General features: G+C 40.4%; 2 protein-coding genes across 3 annotated transcripts in view; one reads left to right on the plus strand and one right to left on the minus strand.

Moving 5' to 3' along the window:
• Window positions 1-1,017: 1,017 nt before the first annotated feature.
• The window catches only part of UBAC2 (UBA domain containing 2), a 111,464-nt gene continuing 84,567 nt past the window's right edge, over window positions 1,018-27,914 (plus strand). The window contains exons 1-4 of the mRNA XM_083361721.1: window positions 1,018-1,180; window positions 8,015-8,142; window positions 9,975-10,094; window positions 14,342-14,448. Coding sequence (XP_083217847.1) covers window positions 1,150-1,180; window positions 8,015-8,142; window positions 9,975-10,094; window positions 14,342-14,448 — 386 coding nt within the window. The 5' untranslated portion in view covers window positions 1,018-1,149. The remainder of the gene's footprint in view (window positions 1,181-8,014; window positions 8,143-9,974; window positions 10,095-14,341; window positions 14,449-27,914) is intronic.
• Window positions 16,410-27,561, minus strand: GPR18 (G protein-coupled receptor 18). Of its 2 annotated transcripts, none has more exons than XM_083361724.1 (2): window positions 27,531-27,561; window positions 16,410-17,525 (listed from the first exon to the last, which is right to left on the minus strand). In XM_083361724.1, the coding sequence occupies exon 2, from the start codon at window positions 17,505-17,507 to the stop codon at window positions 16,515-16,517; it is 993 nt and encodes a 330-aa protein (XP_083217850.1). In that variant the 5' UTR covers window positions 17,508-17,525; window positions 27,531-27,561; the 3' UTR covers window positions 16,410-16,514. The 2 variants fall into 2 exon arrangements, with proteins under 2 accessions (XP_083217850.1, XP_083217851.1); XM_083361725.1 differs by lacking the exon at window positions 27,531-27,561 and adding an exon at window positions 20,127-20,904.

Here is a 27,914-nt window from a genome sequence, read left to right on the forward strand (position 1 = left end):
CGCCAGACCTGTGGAACCGCTTGCCGGTTGAGTTCCGGATGGCCCCTGACCTTCGCTCCTTCCGGCGCGATCTAAAAACCTATTTATTTGAGCAATCCGACCTGGTTTGATGGGTTAGGGCAGGGGTTTTAATATGTTTTTAATTATTGTTTTAAATTTGGGCACTATATTTAATCGTTTTTTAACTTTTGTATTCTGCTTTTATATTTATTGCCCTGTACACCGCCCTGAGTCCTTCGGGAGAAGGGCGGTATAAAAATATAATAAATAATAATAAATAAATAATAATAATAAAACTCACTTAACGTCTCACTTAACAGAAATTTTAGGTTCAGTTGCGGTCTTAAGTCGAGGACTTCCTGTACTTTACAGCAGTGTTTCTCAATCTTGGAAACTTTTAAGACAGGTGGATCTCAATTCCCAGAGTTCCCTGGCTGCACCCAAATGACCTTGCAACCACATCCACAGTTCAGGTTTTGTCTGCAAGTGTCAAAAGAGATATTAATTAGGGCCGCAAATAGGCACAGAGGGTTGCACCTTAACTTCCAAGACTGCAGTTCTGCAGCAGATGGCAGCATCCAGCTGACCTTGAATACTGTGCAGGGTCACAAGGGACGACTCCTCGAATCTAGGATCACCAGGGAAGCCCAGGCATGTGGACTAGCCGGGGAAGACAGAACGGAAACAACAGCCGGCCCCTCCGCAGCACTGCCATTGCCAAGGAAACGACCATGGGCGACTCTGCAGAGTCTCCAGTAAGACTCGACGGGATGGTCCCCTGGGCCTTTCGAAACAGGCCGGTATTCCTATTGAGCTCTGCTAGGCTTACTTCAATCCGCTCCCCCCAAAACAAACAAAGAAACAAAAAAACCCTCTTCTCCCAATTTAGACGGAGTCCTGCAGAATCGAGACAAATCCCGGCCTTACGCGTCCGGGAAGAGGACGAAGCGGCGGCTCCGGCAGGGGGCGCTGTGCGGGGCTCCCCCTGCCCTGTCGGCTTTGACCCATCCCGGCCGCCTTAGCAGGAGCTCCAGGCCCAGCCGTCGCCGAGGCTGCTCGGCCTCCGGAGGGGATTCAGCGGAGCGGCTGCTCTCCTGAGGCCGGGCGCGTCGCCCAGGCAACCGCTTGCCCCCCTCCCTGCCAGGGACCATGTTCACCAGCACAGGCTCCAGCGGGCTGTGTAAGTACCCACCCGCCTCGCCCGCCCGGTAGGAGGGGCCGCGCCACGGGCCAAAAGGTCGGCAGCCGAGCGGCATGTTGCGGCGGCTCCTCTTTTCTCTCCTTAGCTCTGGGAACGACCTCTCCCTTTCGAGGCTGAATCTGCGTCCTGGAGCGTCTGCCAGGGGAGGAATGTGGCTTTAAAGTCAAATCGGTTTAGGGCAGTGGTTCCTCCCCCCCAAAAAAAACCTTGGCAACTTTAAGACTTGTGGACTTCAACTCCCAGAATTCCTCAGCCTGCTATGTTGCAGGTTGAATACCATGCTGGCTGGCTGAGGAATTCTGGGAGTTGAAGTCTATGTCTTAACGTTGCGAAGATTGGAGATCTCTGGCTTAAGGAATATTATCTCCAGCGGCTCTTGCGGTTAAGGGGGTGGGGGTGGGGGTGGTGGTTTCCAAAGTGGCTGGGGAATTCTGGGAGTTGAAGTGTACAAGTCTTAAAAGTTGCGAAGTTTGGGGATCCTCCCCTGGGTTTAATTAATCTGAGTAGAGATAAAGCAGGTCTCTCTTTTTTTTGCCAGTACGTTCAGCTTTGCTGTATGCTTTCAGCTAGGATTTTGCTTTGTGTCTTCCCTCAGGGTGAATCTTGCAAGTAAAGAGAAACATAGCTCCTTATCTTTTTCTTCTTTCTAATTGGATTTATACTACAGGTAGTTCTCGACTTATGACCACAACTGAGCCCAAAATTTAAGTTGCTAAATGACATATTTGTTAAGTGAGTTTTGCCCCATTTTACAACTTCTCTTGCCACAGTTGCTAAGTGAATCATTGCAGTTGTTAAATTAGTAGCCTGGTTGTTAAGTGAATCTGGCTTCCCCGTTGACTTTGCTTGTTGGAAGGTTGCAAACTTGATTGTATGACCCTGGGACAACGGTCATAATTATGAATCAGTTGCCAAGCGTCTGAATTGTGATAACATTCTCATGGGGATGCTGCAACAGTCAGGATTATGGGGTGGCTGAGCTCCACTACCTGTTTATTGGACCCGTGTCCCTCCTGGCTGATTTATGCAGCTCGGGAGGAGACACGAAGCTGGTTCCAGGCAGTAATATCTGCCTCTGAGTGAGGGTGTCTTCCCCGCCGCTTTGAAGGAGGCAGTGGTGAGGCCCCTTCTCAAGAAACCTGCCCTGGACCCAGTGATTTTAAATAACTATCGTCCGGTCTCCAACCTTCGCTTTTTGGTGAAGGTTGTTGAGAGTGTGGTGGCGCATCAGCTTCCTCTGTTCCTGGAGGAAACTGATTACCTTGACCTGTACCAATCGGGCTTCAGGCCCGGGTACAGCACGGAGACGGCATTGGTCGCACTGGTGAATGATCTCTGGCGGGCTCGGGACAGGGGTTGTTCCTCTGTCCTAGTCCTATTAGATCTCTCAGCGGCTTTTGATACCATCGACCATGGTATCCTACTGTGGCATCTCGGGGTTGGGAGTGGGAGGCGCTGTTTTGCAGTGGTTCTCCTCCTATCTCCTGGGCCGCTCGCAGTCGGTGTTGACGGGAGGGCAGAGATCTGCCCCGAGGCCTCTTGTTTGTGGAGTTCCTCAGGGGTCGGTTCTCTCTCCCCTCCTGTTCAACATCTATATGAAGCCGCTGGGCGAGATCATTCGTGGTTTCGGGGTGGGGTATCATCAGTATACTGATGATACCCAACTTTTTTTCTCCACCCCGAACCAACCCAGCGATGCCCTCGCCGTGATTTCCCGTTGCCTGGATGCGGTCCGGGTCTGCATGGGGAGAAACAGGCTTTGTCTCAATCCTGCCAAGACTGAGTGGCTGTGCGTACCGGCATCTCGGATTAACCAGTCTATTCCACCTTTAATGATGGGGGGTGAGGTGTTACCCCCCCGTTGATAGGGCTCGCAACTTGGGCGTCCTCCTGGATTCGCAGCTCAGTTTTGAAGATCATATAGGAGCTGTGACCAGGGGGGCCTTTGACCAGGTTCGCCTGGTGCGCCAGTTGCGGCCCTATCTGGACCGGGATGCCCTACGCACAGTCACTCATGCGCTCGTGACCTCCCGGTTGGACTACTGCAACGCTCTCTACATGGGGCTGCCCTTGAGGACCACTCGGAGGCTTCAGCTGGTGCAGAATGCAGCCGTGCAAGTTGTGATGGGGGTTTCCCGATACTCCCATGTAACACCTCTGCTCCGCGAGCTGCATTGGCTTCCAGTTGCCCTCCGGGTGAGATTCAAGGTGCTGGTGATGACCTATAAAGCCCTAAATGGCTTGGGTCCGGGATATTTGAGGGAACACCTGCTGCCGGCATCAAGCTCCCTTCGTCCTGTGTGCTCCCACAGGGAGGGCCTTCTCAGGGTACCGCCGGCAAAAGATTGCCGGCGGGTAACACCCAGGGGGAGGGCCTTCTCTGTGGGTGCGCCTGCCCTTTGGAACCAGCTGCCCGTAGAGCTCAGGACTGCCCCTGACCTTCGTTCATTCCGCCGGGACCTGAAGACCTGGCTCTTTGAGCTTTCCAGACAGGACTGAAAATTTTAATTGTAATTTTATTTTAATTGGGTTTTAATTGGAGTTTAACAGGGGTTTTATTTTATTCAAGGACTAAATTCAATTATTTTAATTGTTCTTAACTTTTGTAATTTGTATTGTTATTTTAAATTCCTTGTGAACCGCCCTGAGTCCTACAGGAGAAGAGCGGTATATAAGTCCAATAAACATAAACATAAACATAAGTGTGAAAAAGGGTCATAAGTCACTTTTTCAGTGCTGTTGTAATTTTGAGCAGACACTGAACAAACTTGTAATTCAAGACTACCTGTACCCCATCTTTTCTCTCGGTGACCATCCAGGTGGCTTGGAACAGGAAAATGCAAAATGTAAACAGAACAGTTACAATCAAAATCTATCATTTAAGTAACAAACACTTGGTGGAAGAGATATGGTTAACCCAGCTTTCTAATTTTGAGAGTCAAGTGGGTGACCCTAAGGGTTTCTCAACCTTAGCAACTTTTAAGAGATGTGAACTTCAACCCCCAGAATTCCTAATCAGACTTGCTTATGCAACCTGTTCTTGCATACCAATAATGGAGTTCGCAACAACAAGGCTATCTTTACTTCTACTAGTAGGTTTTTAGTAGGAGAGATAGGCAGTCCGTAAGCTGTATAGTCAGGCCTTATAGACCAGAATGGATACTGCTAGGAAGATCTTTCAGTACGGGAATCATATGCTTCCCGTATATTGTATCTGTCAGCAACCTAGAAGTTACACAAGTTGAATTTTCTGGTTCTGCTTCAAGGGAAGCTCCACATGCATTGCTATAGTCAAGTTGGTTGGTAACAAGGGCTGGATAACTGCTGCTAAATCTGGCTGGTTCGGGAAAGATTGCATTTGGCATTCTGATCATAATTGTGTAAACATGCTCTTCATCACAGCTGCTACTTGAAAGTCCACTTACAGCTGGGATTAGGGAGTACATTCAAACTGCAAACTTGCTTCTGCTTGGAGAGCACAAACCCATACAGAATAATCATCCCATTGATACCAAATTCAGCTTTTTGTTAACAACACTACTGGGGGTTTTTTCAGATATAAATTCTATTGAATAAACGTATTCTGAACAATCATGCATAGGATTGGGCCAGCAGGGATTAAAATAAATTTTAACTGTGACCTAATTAAATTGCCTAGTCCAGGGGTGTCAGACTCCCAGCCCGCAGGCCTGATGCGTCATCCAGAAGCCATTGCCGGCAATGGCAAAAAAGCTCCAATGTTGCGCAACGTCACATGACATCGCGAGTTTGACATGTCTGACCTAGTCAATGGTTTTAAGCCACTATAAGTTCCTATGTTTGCATAAATACACTAAACCATGTACTATGGTTTAGAAACCACAGTGTCAGGGTTCACAAAACATTAAGCCAAAACCAGATTACCTTAAAGTTTAATGTGGTATGTGAATAAAGTCTGTGACTACATTTCATGACTCACTGGACAATTGCACAACACCTTTAACTGGACTATTTCTAGGCCAGTGTGTTGAACAAATATAGAAACCTGCCAGTTCAGGTAAGAAACTGTTCTAACACCTTTCCCCAGTTAAACGATACTGTACAATTCAGGAACCTAATAACTTTGAGCTGGTTGTACACTGTTCAATTCTCCAGGTAAACTAAGCAAAAGTGGAAAGTGGCTAACAATGCAAGTTAAAAATTAGAAGCTAAGTGCTCTGTACAAAAAGAACAGCTGTATTTCTACAGTGTGGTAATTAGTTGAACTTAGTAATGGTCAGTTTGATATTTCCTTTTTTGATAATTATCTTGAGCTAAAATAAACCACAATGTTCAGATAAGAATGTGGTTTACTAAATAGAATGTCTTCAAGTTGATGCATGGTTAGTGAATTATATATGAGCCCAGTGCTTATAGTGTATTTATAGTGATCTAAATTGGACCAGATTAAAAAAGCATTCATGAAGATTTGAAAAAATCTTGATACATGATGCTAAAGTGCTTTTATAAAAAGTGCTTGTTGATGCAGATAACATATTATCTGAGGATATCAGCTTACCATGTGCTATGTTCATATCCACGAGCAGAGCTTGGTTTAATCCTGATTTGTTGAAAAGTGTACAAGACCTTAGTTCATGTGTTACACTAAGGCTAAACAAGGGCAAAATAAGAATAACTTAATTTACACATTGTCAAGTAGAGTTTATTCATTAATATCTGTATTTAGATCTCTTAATACTATATCAAAACATCCTTTCTTAAATAATGTTAATGTTTTTTTCCTCTTGGAACTGTTAACATTGATGCAGTTTTAAGAGGCGTTGTTTAAATAGTATTTTTCTACCAGACTGTCACTTTATTATACCATTCTAGAAAATTATAATGTATATTGCAATATTTCTTAAATCTTTCAAAATGGCATGTACTCATATTTTAAAATGTTTTCCTAATCTTGAGATTTTATAACAAAAGGACACTGCTCTTTAATTCAGTTGTTTAATTTATACAATGGATCAATGTTACTTTAAAGTTGAATTTATGCCCCTTTCATTTATATGAGAGTGGAATTTGAGTTATTCAGTGGGTAGAATGTGGAATGTGTGCACAAGAGGTTAGAATATAACAATCAGAATGTTAAACTGCAGCATTTTGGATAAATTATTAAACTCATTTATACTTCTATGTACAGTGTGGTAACAAAAATTATTTTAATAAAGTAACAGGAAATAAAACACCAAATAAGAATCACTTTGTAATAGGTAGAGCATAAGTTATGCATAAATAAAGCAGTAAAATTAACCTGTAATTTACTGCATAAATAAAGCAGTAAAATCAGTAAAATATTGCACTCATGGTAGAAATTAATATGAATGTCGTATCATTTCATCTCACCTTCCATATTAAGCCTATGATTAGATATAAATCCCACAAGCTACTTTTTCTTTCCAATTAATTAAAAAAGGAAGCTGAGATATTCATTATATACAAAAATGCCCCAACCCACAAAGGAGCTTTCCAGGCATTCTTAACAAATGGAAATAATAGCTGGCTATAACCCAATGCTTTGCCCAAAGGAATGCCACTAATTAAGAAAAATGAAAACAAAACAACTTAAAGTAATAGGGAACATCCAGTGTTGCTTGATAGCATAGCAAGGAAAATCCCAGTGTTTTTGTTATTAGGTGAGCCTTCCCTGGCAGTTATTTTGCAAGAGCTCCCAAAATATGTTCTCAAAATCCCAAAGACACTCATTGACTTCCACAAGTAACTAACCTAGCAGTTCGAAAGCATGTAAAAATGCCAGTAGAAAAATAGGGACCACTACGGTGGGAAGGTAACAGCGTTCCGTGCGCCTTTGGCGTCTAGTCATGCCGGCCACATGACCACGGAGACGCCCTTGGACAAGCGCTGGCTCTTCGGCTTTGAAACGGAGATGAGCACCGGCCCCTAGAGTCAGAAACGACTAGCACGCATGTGCAGGGAAACCTTTACCTTTTATATTTGGAAACAGACTATCGAGATAGTGCTGTCACATCCCTTGCCTTAGTTAGAGCAATCTGCCTCATTTAAATTACAGCATCTCAGATGGATATTGAGGACATTTGGGAGAAAAGGAAAAACATAACATTTACTCCATTGTAAATATCCTTTTGTTTTGTTTTGTTTTCAGAGCTCAGGTTGATTTCACCTAACAATTCATTTATCTTATAGAAAGAATAGAAATTCATTCTTATATTAGAACACTCTTTGATAATAAGTTTCTTCTCTTTCTATTCTGTGCATCTGTGTGCTGTTGGACTGAGCATTTAAAAAAATGCTTTTAAAAATGGTTATGCTAAGAACATTGGGTCATCTATCTTAAAATGACAATATTGAAAGCAATTTCTTTTCCTTTAAATCATATTTTAAAAGTACATCAGGCTTTTTGTTAGCACACTTTATAGAGCTCTAACTTGCTTGTGTGTTTCAATCTGATTGAAAAGAAAGAGAATGTTGAGACTGGAATTTTGTTTCTTGCAGTCACTCTCTTGATTTAGACACCAGGTTGAACTAAACTTTCCCAGAGAACCTAAAATGCCACCTCATTTTTTGCTTAGTTTGAGCATTCAAAATGAATTAAGTGGTTTCTGCATGCACCTAGTTGGTTTTGTTTATACAACCTGAACCAAAATTTGAGTAAAATGAGTTGGAAAGTTCTTTTAGCAGTCTTAACAGATTTAATTATAATCTTAAAACTATTTTTTAAAAGTACATAGCATGATTGCTTTTTAAACTGTTTTAAGAATCCTCACTATAACTTTATTGCATATGTGTGCATTTTGTTTTCTTTTGAAGATAAAGCACCCCTGTCAAAGGGTCTATTAATAATACCAAGCATCTTCTCATTACTGCTGGCTCTACTCTTTCAGCATTATCAAAAGTTCTTTATCTACAATCTGCAAGCAGTAAAAGAGGAATTTCAGGTAAGCAGGAATTGCTTTATAATATTGTGATGTGGGATAAACATAAAAAAGCTGTATAGGGGCTAGTGTTCTTTAAAAATTTTATTGTGAGCTGTGGTGTGAATATTTTGAACTTTAAATTTGGAATGATATAGCACTCCATACAACAACCAATAGCAGAGCAGCATTCATGTAAAATGTAGATATGTGAGAAATTAGTTGTGGCTGCAATGTGGGAAAGAGGAAGTCTCTATTTTCTTATTACCGTAGTTTTGTTAACCAATTAGTTAACTTGTATTATGTTAAAACTTTTACAATTACAATCAGATAACTTTTTTTTCAAAGGTGATAGGTTACATCCAAAGAGGTTATGCTGGTAACTGTGGAGAAAAACAAATTGCTCCAAGTGTATTTCAGATGTGTGGAACTTGAGTTGACAGTTGTTATACTGCTAGATGTTTTGCTTTATACATAATACTAGGTGGCATCTCTTAACCCAGGACACCACCCCCTATACATCTAAATCCATGGGGTTATGATCCGCTCCAGACAGTCTTTTCAGCAAAATTCTTGGCCTAAACAATAAGTGTATATTTGCAGGCACATTTTTGGGAGAAAGGAAGAAGTTTATTCCTTGTTGTGTATTAAAACTGAAAGGATGGAGCTATGGGTTCTTCTTATTTTTCTTTTTCTCCCACCCTCAAATTAATATAGAGATAATGCAGTTATATTGATATTTGTGACAGTGATAACTTGGGCCTTTAAGGAGAAGTCCCAAGCGTTTAGAAAATGATGGAGTGAAGAAGTGGTGAGGAATTTGAGTCTTCCTAGTGCCAGTTTCTGCTTTTCTCTCAATAGCGGTTCTTTTTACTTTCATGCTCTCTTCCCAGCTGGACCTAACTTCCTGGATGAAAGAAAAATGATGTATACAGCAAATGGGGGAAAGTCCTCCTTGTTTCATATCAGACAGAGATCTGTTCCCTTTCCCTGCTGTGTTTTTAATTGAGAGAGAAAAAATTATAGGTCTGGAGCTTAGTCCGAAATGAATAGCTGATATCTGATATTAGGTTCACGAGGGGAAAAAAATTAACATGGACAAAATATTTATAGCTACCTTTAGCACACTTTAAAGCCTGGGTAGCTGAAGCATGCTAACATTCTTCATTTACTTGTATCTTTAAATGGAGATAAAAGGTAATACTTGTTCCAACAATAGCAGTGTCCTTGCTAGAAGGATTCTTTTTGACATCTATTAACAGCATGTTGTGACCTTGTATGTTTTACTGTGCTATGGGCTGGTGGTTTTTGGAGTGTAGGAAGAACTAGGTAAATGGAGTAGAACTGTAACTGGAAAATGTGACTTCAGTTACTATATAATTTATAAAGTGAAGGTTATTAGGAAAAGAATCTATTATGCCCTTTCTTCTGGTAAAATAGCTTAGGGAAAAGAGTAGTTGACATTTGGAAGCTACATTTTGTCATGTTTCATTATGACACAAACATGTTTTGGAGTTGGCAGGAGGTAGAATCTACCTATTGTCCCTTAACAGAAATGGGGGGGGGGGTTGAATTTCAGTGCCAAACCACCAGAAATGCTGATGCAGCTTCCTCTCATTTCAGGATAAAAAAATGTTTAAACTTATATTTAATTGTAACACTTCATTGTCTTCAGAAATACAGAAGGAAATTTGTAGAAAACCTTGCCCCCATCTGTCATTGCAATATTATCCTGCCTGCTGCATCTCTCCCCTTTTTAAAGTTCATCTCCCAGCTGCTAAAGTTTTTCTGCTATATATTAAATAATTTCCATAAAATGCAAGTGGAAACTATGACTACTGTTTATTATCTTTCAGATTTGGAGGTTGCTCTGTGGACGAACAGTGTGTCTTGATCTTAAAGACACTTTCTGCAGTAGTTTACTTATCTACAACTTCAGAATATTTGAAAGGCGATATGGCAGTAGAAAATTTTCAGTAAGTTCATATTCTGGTTTTGTTCTCATATTTCATAAGTTATATATTTACATTCATTATTTGTCTATCTTTTTCCTATTCCTGTATTTATCACAAAAGGTATTCAAAAATTCTAGGGAGCCATTTTTATATTTCCATTTAGAAAATTCATTTTTAAGTAGTAGAGTAAGCAAAACGATAGTGAACCCATGCTGTATTTATAATTTTTTTTTGTAATACAGATAGTCCTCAACACAACTGGGATCAAAAACATGGTTGTAGAGCATAGCAGTTAAGCGAGATGTCACACATAACTGCTTCATGCAACAGTTGCAATCATTAAATCATCTCGCAAGTCATGAAGCAGACAAGAGTCACAAATAAGGAACATAGGGATCCCTTGGGTGTAAGGGAGACTATGGGAGCCCAGCAAGTAACTCTCCGCTCAGAGGCTGAAAGTCCTCCCTATTAAAATCCAAGCAGAATTTTCAGCCCCTGAGCAGAGAGAAACTCGCACATGGCCTATACTGGACCTCTTGGGCTCTCTGAGGCACCCTGCACTCCTTAGCTTACTGCATTGCCTCTCTGGTCATGGGATGAAAATCCTGCTTGGATTTTGGCTCCTTCTCGCCCTGGGGACTGGCTGCAAGAGCTACCTGCCAAAGGATTTCAGCCTTGTACCTGCTTGGATTTTGGCACAAAGCTCTTCAGGCAGCAGTAGCTTGCAATCTTCTTTGACTTTGACTTCCTCATTGATGGCGATCACATGATCATGGGGTGCTTAGCAACCTGTCATAAGTGCAAACAAATTGCTAAGCACCCAGATCACAATCACGTGACCATAGAGAGGTGGTGCAACAGTCAGGAGTGCTTTATACATTGTAAAGCACCCTTTTCAAGGCTGTCATTAATTTGGATTGTCATTAAGTGAACCATCATAAGTTGAGAATTACTTACATAATGTTATACATCAGTGGTCCGTAATATCTGCAGCTTGGCAGCCCAGCTGTGGGGCAGGGGGGAACCAGACGGTGTGAGTGGCAGGCCGTGCACACCCAGGTATGCATCTCAATTTGCACAGGCGGTGGGCCAGCAGTACATGCATGCCACACAGCTCAACTGCAAGTGAGTTGAGCTGCGCACACTTGCACTCCGGCCCGCTTCTTGCGTGGCCTAGTTCTGAATAGGCCTGGGGATTGGGGACCCCTGTTATACATATATTTTCACTGTTTCTGTTTGTCTGTATTATAACCGTTTTGGCTCTACTGACATATATAGAGTAGTATGTAGCAGCCTGAATGAATAAATGGCCATTTCTATTCTAAGGCAGCAGCTGAAGATGCACTCCCTGTGTGAGTGCATGAGTATGCACTGAACTGTATAAATTGGGTCTGCTCCTATTCTATCTTGCAGAAATCCACAAGAAGATACCTTTAGAGATCAGTGATAAAGCTCCTGGGCTTCAGGAACCTGGACAGAATTCAGCTAACAGAGCAATTTGCTCTGAGGTTTTCAGAGTTACATATATCCTCATCCAACATGTATCGCTTATTTAGAGTGCTGTTTCCTTGAGAGTAGACGTAAATATTCAAAAGACTAGCTCTCTCATTTGTTGAGCTTCACACTCTATTTCTGATGTGTTTCAATTGCTTCTTGTGGATTCCATGCCAGAGTAGAGTGCTCCAATTTCAGGGGCTCTAGATTATTATTATTTTCTTAGATTATTAACTATTATTATTAGGTCCTGGCCTGATGTCAAAGTTTATGCAGATACTATACTTTGTAGCCTCCCTGTGACCCCCCCCCCCAAGGCTTCCCAGATGCCTTCTTTACAAAGCTGTGCTATGCTTATCAGTTGAAGCCAGGGCTGTAACTACTTTGTAGGCTAATTCCATATATTTGTTACAATTTGTAAGCAGTACTGTTACCTTTTTCTTTAATTAGCATTAAAATACTTCAATTAGCTTTAAAGGTTTTAATTACTAGATGAAAATGGCATGTAACAAAATAATATGCTGCTTAAATATTTTGTGAACAGTATAGATCATGGTTGTACAACGTTTGGCTTGCCAAGGCGCCAAGAGGAGTTGTCACATATAAAATATATAGTTAATGTATATAAATACATTAGGAAATAAAGGAAATAAACTTTTTTTTTCTTTGTTATCTTGCGGGGCTACATTACTAGCTGTCCAGGGCCACATGCGGCATGTGGGCCATGTGTGGTGTAGATACACTGTTAAAGCTTGCAAACTACCTGGACAGTTCATTCCATTCCATTGTGAATGCTGTGGAAGAGTCACAGATAGCTTATGTGTTGTATGTGAAATTAATGCATAACATATATCTGGTTGTAGAATTATAGTTCCCAAAAAATGAAAATTGTCGTCATCAGCCATTCAGTAGTATCTGACCCTCGGTCACTCTATGGATCAGCACTGTTCATGCCCCTCTGTCTTGCACCTCTTCCTTCAGATCCTTCATGGTCATTCCAGTGTCATCTTTTATAGTGTCTAGCCAGTGAGTGCTAGGGCAGCCCTTCTCTTTTTTCTGATCACTCCCAGCATGACTGACTTTTCCATGAGTCACCTCTCATGACATGACCAAGTATGACAGCCTCTGTTTAGTGATCTTGGCTTCAAGTGATATTTTTGGTGAGCTTCAGTCTAGGACTTTTTTGTCATTTTTGCAGTCCATGGGATACATAATAATCACCTCCAACACCACAATTCAGAAGCACCAACCCTTCTCCTATGTGCCTTTTTCAAAGTCCAGATTTCTCAGCCATAAATAGCAATTGGGAAAATTATTGCATTAACTAATCTGTATTTGGTTGTGAAGCTGATACCTTTCCTCTTCCAGATGCGTGCACGTGGTCCCACATGTGCATGCGCAAATGGCATGCACACAATGGCGGTACTAGCATGCGCTCATGCGCAAGTGCACCCATGGCGCACGCTGGCACACATGCGCAAGTGGGTCACTGGCACCCACGCGACCGGTGGCAGTGCTTGCATCTCCACACATGCGCAAATGGGGCCGCTAGTACCCACGCGGCAGTGCTACCGTGAGTTGGGGGGGCTCACCAGCTATTCCCGGGGCCTAGTGGCCAACAAGCACAACCCGGTACCGGGCCTCAGACCATAGGTTGGGATCCCTGATATAAATAATGTCTTTGTTTGACGTTTGTTTCAGGGTTTCCTGAATTTCAGCATATAATTCTTTGATGTTTTCTACTGTTGAGTCCGCACTGGGAGCGTAAACTTGCAGAATTGTTATGTTGCGAGGTTTTCCATTGATACGTATTGCCATTATCCTATCGCTGGCTGCTTGAAAACTTTCCACTTTTTTATGCAGTATGAAACTCACTCCTCTTCTTTCAATGGTATCATTGCCGGAGTAGTATACGATATGATCATCGAAGTTGAAGAAGTCACAACCAGTCCAATGAACTTCAACTGTTGAGCCTTTTTCATTCCTTAATGATGTTCAGCTTCTTTAGATTTAAACTATTGACATTCCATGTTCCTAATTTGAAGGTCTTTAAACAGCAGAGAGACTTCTTTTCACTAAGAGCTGTATCAACGGCTAAGGGGCCATTATAATTTATTCCATCCACCAGAATTTAAATCAGGCACATCCAGTCCATGGGCCATGTGCTAGTAATGCACCCCAAAAGATCATAAACTTTTAACATTCAACTTTTAACATGTGATTTATATACGTTAATTATATCATATATTTTATATGTGATCTAAGGCAATTCCTCGTCACTCAGTGCGGCTGAGGCAAGCCGATGATTTAAATGTTGATGCCATTAATGTTGCTATTATATTCTCTTTATATTTATTAACTCATCATTATTTCCCACCCCAATCCTGAAGGTCTCTTGGTGGTTCACAGATAATGCAGTATTAAGACTCATTGCCTAACATGACTGATTATTAGGCAAAATCAGATACGATTCCTGTAATAGAAATGCTCTTATTTTATCAGTAGCCTGAACGTTCAACTCTGCAGGTTCAGTAGTGAGTTCTGGGATGCTGCTGCAAAACCTTTGTTTGGCATAGTGTAGTCTAACTTTGTAATCCTAATTTCTCTACATAAATGTATCTTTAGATTTAGTTCTTTGGGTAGAGTCCATTTTCTGTGAGCATGCTAAATGGGTAATCATCCTATTCAACATTGTATTATTTTTAATGAATGATTTTTTTAGTTATAAAAGGTGGATAGTTTGTGATTGTGAATTTTTATTTTTATTTTTTCAGTCATTTTTGCTGGGCTCCTGGATGCTATCAGTGATGTTTGATTTTGTCCTAGTAGAAGCTATTGAATATTCTTTTGGCTTCAACATCAGCAGCTTGCCTTCAGGATTGTAAGTGGCTATTAAGGAACATTCATATCTCTTTGCTTCTTAAATATTATTTGTAGGGCTATTGGAATTTATAAAAATGAAATGTTTATTTTTATTAATTTGGGTTGTGCGAAATTCAGCCATTCAGCAACTGAATGTTCTTTAGAACTCTGTGTTTTCTCTTTAGAATTTCAGAATGTGCTGCTCTGGAGGTAGTTTAGCAGTTCTCATAAATCTTCTGAATCAGAAATAATTCAACCTCCTGGACACAACAAACCTGTTAGGAGCTCAGATCACCATTAGATTATCTAAAACCATTTTTGGCTTGGAGGTTTTATTTCTAGAACCTGCCAATTGCCCCCAGAATGAATGGTAAGGTCTGGAGAAGCTTTGGCCTCATCCAGAAAAGAAATGAAATTATCCAGAATGCTGCATTCCAAATGTGAGTTTGATATATCTATATTGCTAATGATTTGAATTTGTATGGCATATTCAGTGATAGATGTTCTGCGTGAGTTGAGAAGCAGTTTGTGGAGTGGAAATAATTGCTTCATTAACCTCTTCACGCTGGCTATTGTATTAGGGCAGTCTGGATAAAGCATCAGCTAAAAAGTGTTTTCCTCCCGGTATGTACTTTAGGGTGAAGTTAAAACGGTTCAAGTATTGCGCCCATTGTACTTGTTTCAGGGACAATTTGTAGGGAGTTTTCAGTGCTTCTAGGTTTTTGTGATCCATCCATACCTCGAAAGGCACCTTGCTACCCTCTAGATCAGGGCTTTTCAACCAGTGGTACGGGTACCACCTGTGGTACATTGGCACCTGGCAGGTGGTACGCGGACATCCTAGAAAAGTGGTAGCGGGGGAGGGGAATGAGCTGAACCAGTGACAGCACTGCACAAGCCTGAACGAGAGATGGCTGGAGCTGCTGGGCTGTCAGGACTCAGCGGAAGCACCAAGATCAGCACTTCTTCGGGGCTGTCAGAGCTCAGTGGAAGCTCCAGGATCAGCGCCAGGCTCCAGCTAGAGCTCGGCACTGATCCCAGTGCTTCTGCTGAGCCCAGAAGAAGCGCCGATCAGCTGGAATGTTGCAGTATCTCCAGGGTCTTGTGATTTACCGTCAGATGCTTGGCAACTGATTCATATTTATGATGGTCACAGTGTCCCAGGGTCATGTGAAGTGACCAAAACCTGCTGCAACCACCCAGCAGATGGGGGGAATAAAAACCAAACACACCCACCCACCCCACCCCCGCTGCCAATCCTCAACAGAAATGCTCACAACAATGAAAACCTTGGACAGGAGGAAGAGCACCGCCGGGTGGGCAGGCAGATGTCTTGCTTGGCTGTGGCTTGGGGGGGCATTTTTTCAGTGCCATTGTGACTTCAAACAGTCACTAAGAGAACTGTTGTAAGTCGAGGACTACATGTAGTTCATCACTTTTTTCCTTTTTTTTTTGGTTATCAAGTTTTTGACACCTTGCTAGGCGACTGGTGGTACTCAGATGTTATCATATCCTAAAAGTGGTACAATGGGTGAAAAGGTTGAAAAGCGCTGCTCTAGATAGTATCGACAGTTTAATAGAGCCCAACAAATCGCAAAGGCTTCCTTCTCCCACACAGCCCACCTCCTCTCAAACTCAGTGAATTTTTTTGAGGTGTAGGCACAGGGTTGTAGGATCCTATTCTGGTTCTTTTGCAATAGCACAGCTCCGACGGCCACATCGCTGGCATCGGCTTGAATCACAAAGGGCTTCCGTGGACAAGGATGCTTTAAGATCTGTTCGACTGCAAATAGCCTTTTTAAATTCTCAAAAGCAGTTTGACATTTCATAGTCCATGTTAGTGGCTGGCCCGGTCACGGCTTTTTTCCCCTCTTTGCCTATTTTCAGTAAGTCCGTGAGGGGTAAAGCAATTTCAGCAAAGGAGGGGATGAAATGGCAGTAAAAGTTGGCGAATCCCAGAAAAGAAAAAACAACAATTTAAAAGAATAATAAAATCTCTCCTTTTTTAAACATAATACATTTATTAGAAATTTGAGTTTATTCTAAGCTTACTTTATGTATGTATATTGTATTACTTTACTTATTTTATATGATCTCACTGTTAATATTACTTAATGAATGCACACTACCAGATCTTATACTTTTTCTTCGAACACTTCGAAGATAATTACGATAAAGCATAACACTGATAACTCGGGCCTGAAATTGTTTAGAAACTAGGTAGTAAAGGATTATATCTAGACATGTGCTGAGATTCATCAGGAAGGTGGTAAATGCTCCCCAAGGGTTGTAACTTGCTTCTCCATTTTGGAGCATCAGAAATGTAAAACAAATGTGAAAAGGCACAAAACATAAAAGCACTTGGATAATTAGTGTTACAATGATTCTGATCGATCTTTCTTTAGCCTTTGGTTTCAGCTTGGAAGTTCTTCCACGAATTATACTATAAATGATGACTATATAACAACCAAGCATATTAAATATGGGAATCAAGAAGAAAAAAATTAACCGAGAAAAATTTAATACATTGACTTCCTTTAGGTAGATAATATCCATCATCTTTATGCAGGTAGTGAAATTTGAACTTTTGTCTGGATCAGAATATAAGAAAAGCAGTGGAGAAGTTGTCACAAGAGTTAAGATCCAAAGTCCTGTGCAAGCTATCAGAGCTTTGCTTGTGTTCTTGAGTTCCTTGGCATATTTGGGTTGAACGACAGCTAGACATCTATCAATGCTTATAAAAGCTAACAGCCATATTGCAATGCTGGGGTAAAAAATAGTTAAAGCACTAAGAATCCGGCAGCAGAGATCTCCAAAGATCCAAGAACGTTTCCCATAATAATGCATTCGAAAAGGCAAGGAGAATATAAGCAACAAGTCAAGCAATGCAACATTCATCATGTAGATAGTTATAGTTGTTTTCTTCTTGGTGGTACAGCTGAAGACCCAGAGAGCTGTAATGTTTACAACTAAGCCAATTGTAAAAATGAAGCTGTAGAAGACGAGTGATGAAATTCGGTATTCCTCAGGATGGCTATTTTCAACCATTGTAATTAGACTTTGATTGTAGTTATTCATAGCTTTTTAATATGTTAGCTAAAAATAAAATAGAGAAAGATCTAGTTTAGTTACTGGTTAGAATGGTTTTGTATTGTAAGGCTCACCGAGAATCAGACAATTCCAGTACGTACTGTACAGAAGGTACATTAGAAAAATTGAGTGCATTAATCTTCAAAAACATGATTCTTGGTATTATGTTAAATTGAGAACTTACCTAACCAAGCAGTTAGTGTAGTTTATATGGGCCTGAGGTTTAGGTTTGCTATAAAAGAATGCCAGCAAGTTTTATTTTAGTTATTTGTTTGTTTGTTTGTTTGTTTGTTAAATTGCTGCCCATCTTGTCATGGAGCTACACTGGGCTTACAACAATAAAAAGGGGACTTCCGGTGGCTCCGCGGCGACGGAGGGAGCCTTCCCGGGCTGCCCGCGGCTCAGCTGGTGTTTTTCGCCCGAAACAGCGCCGATCAGCTGTTCGGGCGAATCTGAAGCCCCCTCCTCGGGAGAAGAGGAGGGGGTGAGCCCCCAGGTGGGGGTTGAGTTCTCCGGGGCCGCCTGAGCTTGGAGCTTGGGCGGCCGAAGGATTGAACTCCCCCGTAGCCTGGGCTGCTCCCAGCTGACCAGCGTCTCTGCTCCGGACTTTATGGGGCAGAGCCAGTCGTCTGCGACCATCCCTGCTTGAAGGAGAGACTATGAAAGGGAAAGAGCAGGCAGAGCAGTACAAGAGGGAAAGATGAAGAGATGAAGAAGATTTTATTTTACTCTCAAGCTTGATGGACTTTGCTTAAAACTTAAAGTGAAAGTGCGTCACAATTGTAAGTAAAAGATGGCGGCTAAACCTCCCCCTAGAACTTTTCGGAGTGCTGGAAATTCTCCGGTGCAACAACAATCATTGCTGCAGGCGTTGCATTCTCCTGATGTATTGACATCGAAGGATCTTGAAAAACATACCCAGTTAATTTTGGAGTCAATGGGTGTTAAATTTCTACAGATGGAGGAGAAATTGGAGAAATTGGAGCAGAGAATGGAAGAAAGGATGGAACAGAAACTTAGAGAAATGAAGGTAGACATTTTGTCCTCAGTGCAAAAAGTTGCTAAATGTGTGGAGGTGCTGGATGATCAAGTGCAAGACTTGATTCAAAAGAATGCTTTATTAGAAGCAAAAGTATTGGAAATTGAAGATTTAAAAGACAAAATCGACAGTGAACAGAGCTTGGCCCAATTTTACCAGATGCAGTTTGCTGTGAGAATTAGAGGCCTAAAAGAGAATATTAAGGAAGATTTAAAGCAGCTGGTTTCTGAGGCTTTTGAGGGAGTATTGAACCATCCAGCATCTGAATTAAAACAAGGTATGGACAAAGTGTTTCGTGTGAATTCGTGGATTGCTAAACAGAGAAAGTTGCCTAGAGATGTGGTGGTTTATTTTGTAAAAAGGGAAATTAGAGATGAAGTTATACAAGCTGCCTACGATACCAAAGTTGTGATTGCTGGTCAACAAGTTTTGGTTCTAAAAGAAATTCCTCCAAAGATTTTAAAGAGAAGGAAGGATTTTATATTTCTTGTGCAAGAGCTCAAGCAAAGAGATATAAGGTTCAGATGGGAGATCCCAGCTGGGTTGAGCTTCATGTATGATGGCAAAAGGTACTGTTTGAGTAATGTGAAGCAAGCGCATGATTTTTATAATAATGTTTTGAAAGTAACCCCATCAACACTTCTGGAAGCTGCAGAGGGATCTGGAGAAGGAGAACATCAAGAGGATGAAGATGCACAGATAGACGAGAAGGGTACAGGAGGAGTTCAAGCTGCAACTCTTTTGGATGATCTTAGAGAACAGAGGGTGACGCGTGCTGCCTTAAAATGCTCAAAAAAGAAAAAAAAATAAGACCAGTAGAAATCTATGGAACTTCCACAAAATATTTATAGTTAAGTGGTAGTTGTGTTTTTTAGAAAAAAAAAAAAAAAGTTTTGGGATGCTATGTATGGTAATAGATTTTTTTTTTTTTAAATTTGGAATTAATGGATAACTTACTACAGAGGAAGAGGAAGAAAGTTTTGTGGGTTAATGTGGGTTAATTTGTGTAAGAACTATTTATTAATGTGCAAATGAGAATATGTTAAGGTAATAGTGAATTGTGGAAGAACATAGATGGGAATGATGCTAGTTTTCTTTTATTTTAGTTTTTTATATATATTTAGTATTATTAAGGATTGGTTTACTATATACAAGCTAGAGAGTGATGGATTTTAGAGTTTATAATTGTTAGTATATGATTGTTTATGATTGCCTTTTAGATATATACCTTGTATTTTGCTCTGGGAAGTCGGGGGGGAGGGGGGAGGAGGGGAAGTGGAGGGGGGGAGGTAGGGGAGGGAGGAGGGGGAGGGGGAGGGGGGGAGATAGGGGGGAGGTAGGGAGGGGAGGAGGGAGGGGGAAGGGGGGTTTTTTTAAAGGAAAATTGTATTTTATAAAACTTTTCAATTAAAAAAAACAATAAAAAGGAAAAAAAGATTAAAAATATAAACGTAACAATAGCAAAGGAATAAACAATACAAATAAACAATGAAAGTACAGTAATATGAAATTAAAAAGGTGGAGGAGGAGCAGGAAGCACAGGATAGGAGAGTGGGGAGAAACCTCACCCCAGGGGGCAGGATGTTCCAAAATGCTAGGGCTACAGCAAAGAAGACTCTTCTTCTGGACCTTCTCTGTAGTTCCTTGACTGATGGGGTCCTCAGCAGGCCTCCTCTGCTGGCACGAGTAGGGCAGGGTTGTCTTACCAGGACGAGATCGTTCACCAAGTAGTCTGGGCCTATGCCATGGGAGGGCTTTAAAGGAAATGATCAACACGTTGAACTGCACCTGGAAGCAGACCAGCAGCCAATGCAGTTTGTGAAGCAGTGGTGTAATATGGGTCATTCTATGGACCTCCAAAGACTTGTGCTGCCACATTTTGTACCAGTGGAAGCTTCCATGTAGCCCCACATAAAGTGCATTGCAATAACCTGGACGAGATGACTAGGGCTTGAGTGACTGAGGGCAGGGAGTCTGGATGAAAATTGTCCTGGCAGGTGGGATTGAGATTTTTTTTTAGGAAAGGGCAAACCAGGGCCTCCTTGAATGGCTTCAGGAATGTTCTCTCTTGCAGTGAGAATTTATCACTGCTAGTCATTGTCCTGGAGGCTTTTACCAAACAGGCAGGACAAGGGTCTAATTGACAAGTGGTTGCATTGACAATATTGATGACCTTGTCCATTTAGGACCACCAGGATCAAACCATTCCCAGATCACGGAGCAAGACCTTTCCCCAGGTATCTCACAAGGACCTGCACTACACTTGGAATCCAACTGGGAACGAAACTAAGTGATTTTACTGTTTATAACATACATCCACTGCCATACTACATCTTGCAAGCAGAAACGAACTATTTAGGCAATCTAATAGAAAATCTGATAACTTCTAAAAAGCTAGTAGAAAGTAGGAAGCCATACTTGAAGAATTTCAACACCTTTGGTTCAAGAACACACTGTCTGTCTCTCTGTCTCTCTCTCTCTCTCTCTCCCTCCCTCCCTCTCTCTCTCTTTCTCTCTCTCTCTCTCTCTCTCTCTGTGTGTGTGTGTGTGTGTGTGTGTGTGTGTATGTGTATTCCAATTTTTTTGCATTTTTAAAATTTTATGCTATGTGGTATAACAGACTGGTGGCCTTTTTCTAAGCAGGCTGGTTTATTTCAATTGTCAACGCTGTAAACATTGGATGTTCCAGCTCTGACAATTGAAATTGCAGCTATCTTCCCTTTTCTTTTAACATGCTTTTTCTGGTAGTTAGAAATCAGGGGCAGAAGGAGGGTGTTGGGATGAAAGCTCGAGCTCAGCTAGCCATAGCAATAATGCTGCTTTGTGGGAACCCAAGGACGAGCTGATAACGTTTTGGGGAGCTTGGGAGAAAGCCCGATTTTTAGGCTAATTGGAGAATGTGATTTATGACAGCTTATTGAGGGTGGGAATTGTACTTTGTTACTTTGTATCCAGGAGAGGGGAATTTAGTTTTTGGGTTCAATGTTCTTTGAGGAAGAATTTTGCCTTGAAGTTCTTTTGATGGGTTTCATCTATTGGAACCATGATATCAATCTCTTTAGTAATTGAAATTGCCATATTGGCAATTGTCTACAAGACATAGAACTGAGATAATTAACTTTACAGATCTATCTATTATCCATCTTTGCCTTCTATCTAGGCCTTAAATAGGAGCTATATATCTATTTTTTATAGTCACTGAATGCTAGCCTAGCACTATATATTTAATCTGCTCCTTTTTAAAAAAAAAGTATTAAGGATTACCAATTTTAGCCTTTTGAAATGTCATAGGGTCCAGTCTCCAATATGACTTAGTAGATGGAGAGTTCTGTCTTATTCTTTTACAAAATATTTTTTAAAAATAATTATTGAGATTGTTGTTGTTGTTAGTTGCGAAGTCGTGTCCAACCCATCGCGACCCTATGGACAATGTTCCTCCAGGCTTTCCTGTCCTCTACCATCTTCTGGAGTCCATTTTATTGAGATAAGAACAATCAATTGTAACATATGCTGGACTGACACATTTACAGCATCTACTTTTTGTTTTTAGAAGCATCTGAATAGGCAACTGCAGTTGTACAATAATATGTAGACAATTCAAAAGAAGAATGCATTATATCAATTACTATTTCTTTAAGCGTTCTGGCAAAATTAGTCCTGTTGCATTTACCATGAGCAAGTATAACTAAGAAATTACTTTCTTTGGGTTGAATCAATTTTGGCCTAATCTGATGTTCTTGACAAGAATCCCAGAACCAAGCGCATTTGCTGGTTCACTAGAAACAGGGCAATTAACTTGTCTTAATCTATCTTCAGTTTTTATATCATTGCAACCAAAGTTTGATGTAATATTCCAAGTGTGGTCTTACCATGATGTTATACGGCCACACTTGAAATATTGCATCCAGTTTTGGTTGCCATGATATAAAAAAGTTGTTGAAACTCTAGAAAGCGTACAGAGAAGAGCAACAAAGATGATTAGGGGACTGGAGGCTAAAGCCTATGAAAGACTTAGTTATGTCTACAGTAAAGTTTAATAAAAAGAAGGACCAGGAGTGACATGATAGCAGTGTTCCAATATCTAAGGGGCTGCCACAAAGAAGAGGGAGTCAATCTATTCTCCAAAGCACCTGAAGGCAGGACAAGAAGCAATAGATGGAAACTAATCAAGGAGAGAAGCAATCTACAACTAAGGAGAGATTTCCTAACAGTGAGAACAAAATCCAGTGAAATGGCTTGCCTTCAGAAGTTGTGGGTGCTCCAACATTAGAGGCTTTTAAGAAGTGATTGAACATCCATTTGTCTGAAATGGTATACGGTTTCCTTCCTGAGCAGAGGGTTGGACTAGAAGACCTCCAAGATCCCTTCCAACTCTGTTATTCTGTTAGTGCTCTAGAAAAAGTGCTCAGCTTTTCTAATTAATAATATCGCCAAAAAATCTCTGCAGTTTGTGAAATACAAGCACGGCTTTTTTTCTCATAGAACGCTCAGAACGGTGTTCTGGCACCTTTTTTTTTGCAAAAAAAAAACACAAACAAAACAGCTCCCTTACTGGCTTTCCTAAGCCTATTGCAGGGCTAGGCAATCTTGGCTCTTTTTTATGACTCATGGACTTCAACTCCCAGAAATCCTGAGCCAGCCATGCTGAGGGGAAAGGGAAAGGTTTCCAAGCTGAGCCATGCTGGCTCAGGAATTCTGGGAGTTGAAGTCCTTGAGTCATAAAAGAGCCTGCACTAGAGGAGGACATTAAAATTATTTATAAGGTTACTTCTTTAGGAACTAAACTTTTAGAATCTAAAACAGCTAATTCAAAAAAGCCAACAGGAAAGAACCTCACATTTTTCATCTGCTTCTGTCTTTTGGAAGGTAAAATTAGATAACAAAATAATCTATTTCTTATGTTAACATCTCTGCAATGAAATCAAAGGTAACAGGAAAGAAATGAGAAACATTTTTCTCAATGTAATACGTCTAATTTAGCTGATTCTAGAAAAATAATAGTATCTTTTGTACACTCTTGAAAACTATTTTGAATCTATAACCATCTATTACAACTAAACCACTTTAAATTAAACAATTCTTAAGAATGAAATATTCTTAATTTGGACTATACTTTTACTGTTTGGACTGTTGTGTGTTTTGAAAAATCTAGTTATGTTGCACTTCAGTCTTTAAATAATTAACCTAGTATATACATAACAATATATGATGTTTTCCCTGGTGAGCTTAACATCAATAACAACATTTATTAAAAAGGCTAAAATAATTTCTGGTGGTAGTATCTGTATATTAAAATTTTGGACAAGCATTGATCATGTATCCTAGCAAAAGATGTTACATATGTGCATAAGCGTAGTGAGTAGCATATGCCTTTTTAGAAATATCAAACATGCAAAGAAACAAAAATAAGTCCAAAATATCTGTATTACATCCAGAAATGCCAACTTTGCAACCAATATTTCTCATCCATAACTATGGCACCCTAAGGATACCTGCATACATGTAAATGCTTCTCTGGGATCAGTAACGCAGCAGGGATTGCTTTTTCCTTCCAGTAACATATACCTAAAACCAGTTTATTGCATTTGATAATTGTACTAAAAAAAACCCAACTCATTGTCAACCAATATAATTCATTTAATTTGAAATCAAGTGAAAAATTGATTTAAATTATTTTATTAAAACAAATTAATGGCAATTCTTTTATAAGAAGTTGCCTCAAACAAAATGAGTTTGACATGCCTGCTCTAGATAGTTGAATGCTCCAAAATAAATTCTAGACCAGACCTGTACATGCAGCCTACCAAGCACCCTTGGACAGAGTACAGACTTTTTTTTTAAAAAAAAGTAATAAAATCACCACCACTGTCCTGAAAGTCATGTTGCCTAGTGCCTCCATGGCTTACCATGACCATGAGCTCCAACACTGTAGATGCTCCTCTAGTCACCAAAACATTGATTAGCCCACCAGCATTCCTTTGCAGACCAAAGATTTTTAATTTATCAGTGTGGGCCTTTCCCTTCTACACGTTGCACAGATCTCATCTAGATTTTCCTCTTGCCTTTCCAAGTTAACTCCTTGGTCTGTCATTGAGCAAGAATTGACTTTGTAGGGAAGCATATTATCATTTGATGTATATTTAACATATGTTCTACTTTTATTTACCAATTATAATATTTGTATGCAATCCACATGGCGAGGTTTGGGGCAACTTACAATAGAAAAAAATATATTTTTAAAATCATAAGATTAAAACATAAAAGCAGGGCTTTTTTCTCATAGAACGCTCAGAATGGTGTTCACGCACCTTTTTTTGCACACACAAAAAAGGCTTTTGCACAAGCTATGCTACTTCCTTTATTGGCTTTCGAAAGCCAATAGGAATTGCTGCTGAGCGCGCCAAAAGACCTGGCTGGCAAATGTTGCACCGGCAAGTTGTTTGCAGCGAAAACGAGTTGGCAGGAACTTTGCATCCCTCCCTGCTGCCCAACTACACTATCTCAACTAGGTAAGTAAGAGAGGACAAGGAGTGGGAGGTGGGTTCTGTGGAGTCCATGTGCACTCCTTCCTTGTGTTCACCCATGTCAGCCAGGCTGGTGGCCTACCTGGTGCTGGACCTGCGCCACTGTCGCCTTGCCCTGTGTGCCTAAGTGGCCGCCCTGCATCGCCTGGCCCGCACCGCCTCCGCTGCCTGCCCCACACAGCCCCGCCATATAGAGTGGGCCCTGCTACTCCCACAGCACCAGCCGTGCTGGCTCCGGTCTCGGGGTGGGGAGCCCACCGCCAACACCCCTCGCACCCATGACTGCAGCAGCACCGCTCCCCCACCCCCCTGCCTCCTGCACCCGCCACAATGATTGTTCCGGCACCTTTTTTTTTTTAAGAAAAACACTGAATACAAGCAATTTGATATATTAAATATTGGTCAATTACCCATAAATAGCTCCCTTTCTGAAGATCTAGGGATTACTTTTATCAACTCATTTTCTTTCATGTAAATGACTCTTGGTAAAGATTAATCTTATCTCCTCTAAAATAATTAAGACAAATGATGTTGTGAAGGTGGAGAGTATTTGGGTTTAAAATGATGCAAATTCATGGGGTAATATGGTTTGAAAGAGGAAGCGGGTCAATCAGATCGAAAGAGAAGCTGTGCTTCCCTTGCTCTTGCAGGTGGGTCACAGATATTTGCTGCTTTACATCTGCACTGACTCATCTCCCCCTTGGCTTTTGTGGGTGAAAGAGAAAGAGTTTACTCTTTCTTCATCATTACTGTGTTTCCACTGCTCAGAGAGTAAAATATGTGTTGTTTTTGAACAAGGCCACTTTCTACTCTTGCAACGGTTACAGCCAGATCTGTTAGGTGCTGCCATTCCACTTTATCATGATTAGACTTGCAAGTGGGGCAATGACCGTTTCAAAAAGTTTTGAAAGATGAAGCACAGCAAGACTATTAAAAGGACAAAGAGAAATAGAAATATAGTTATCTTCTCTCACTATCCTCAATTTTAAAAGATTTGCAGTGATCACAGAAATAGCTACTGTACTGCAGTCTTTATTCCAATTTAGAAACTCTTGAAATTCCACTGTGTGTGGTATAGTAGCCAACTTCTCCTCTAATAGCTTCCAAAAGTATTGTGTCCTCTCCTGTAAAAATGGTCCTATAAAGCTTTACTCTGCATTTTCTAGAGGAGATCCTTACTCACTGTTAGTGGCTATGTAGATTGGTATTTGTTGGCTTACTTTAATGGATTTTAGGTTACACAAGAAGACCCTGTTCATATGACATGCTTGCATACACTTGTTTATAGAACTACGGACTTATGCGCAGTTTTCTGGATTCTCATAACTCAGTATCTAAATGATTTTCACAACAGCCCAAATTGAGATTTTCTGGTATGTGGTTCATGTGTTCTGTGAACAGCCAGTGCAGTAGGGATCTCCACTGCTTTGGATTCAATTCCAGAAAGAGTCTACAGGGCATATCCCTTTGAAAAGAAATAGCTTTTTGAAATCAGATCAAAAATACTATAAAGGCCTGTTGTACAAATCCTGCAGTGTGTGATGTGAATATAATTTGTGGTTGGTTGAACAGACTTGGAGGTTGTCAGTAATTTTCACTGGCTGGGATGGTGAAAGAAAGTGATAGTGAAGCTATTCATCCACTGTTGGGTTCTTACAATGCACTGGCTGTATTTGCAGGAATGCTAAGTCAAGATTAATTGTTCCTTGATTTGCTGAATAAATACAAATTTAACTATCAAGGAAATATTAAGAATTGAACAAATAAACCATTATTTGAAGACTTTTGAAGTAAGACAAATGGATATAAAGAAAACTAGTGTAATGGATCTTCAAATATTTATTAGAGTTTTATCCTGTCTTTATTTTTTTTATAAATAACTCGAAGAGATAAACATATTTAGTACTCTTTCCTCCTCTTATTTTTCCCACAACAAATCCTCGATGGTGTATTGGCCTGAGACAGCCTTCCATTCTGAATCAAATATTCTGCATTGTATGGAAATGTCAAAACTTCATCTGCTATCCTCACATTTTTAGGAATATCTAAAATGGTACTCGTGTATGCACCCTTACATGTGTATTACATGTACTCATGTAAAAAATACCGGTAGCTGTATTTTCCCTTTTCAACCCGTTAGTAATTTTCAGCTTGTGTACTGGTACCAGTGTCTATTTATTTAATAGGTAAGTGGATTTATTTTAGTTTATTTGTACCTCACATATTCATTCCTTCAGCTGTTGTTTACTTCATCTTGATGGGTTCATAAAAACCATAGGGATTTTTCGGCTTGCATATAGTTTTAAAACATAACATTTATTTTATATATAATTCTGTAATAAAGTCTTTAGTAATGGTCCATTAATTTGAAAACATAATTCAAGTTGAAAATTTGAAAATACATGTGTGCATGTGCACATATGCTAATGCATAAAATAGTTTTCTTACCTTTAGCTTTTCAATGATGTCTTTCATCTACCCAGGCAAGCAAAAGATTTGTTTTTGTCTTAAGACCTGTGATCTAAAATAGATACATACCCTTTTTATAATCAGGAAGTGTCATAGTGCAACTAGATTCTCAATTGGTTCTACAGGTTTTTTTTTTGGCTGTGTGTAAAATTTGTTGCATGGACAAATTACAGTATATATCTCACACACACACACACACACACACACACACACAGAGTATATATCTCATATGTTAGTTGACTATGTTTCTGTCTGTAAGTGTAACATCCTCTTCAACTGTCTAACATAATGTGTATATATGCTGAAATATTGTAAAGAAATAAATGTTGTATTTGCTATATTTTATATAAACAATTTATATGA

This window comes from Vipera ursinii (assembly GCF_947247035.1).
Source record: "Vipera ursinii genome assembly, chromosome: 4".
NCBI lineage: Eukaryota > Metazoa > Chordata > Lepidosauria > Squamata > Viperidae > Vipera > Vipera ursinii.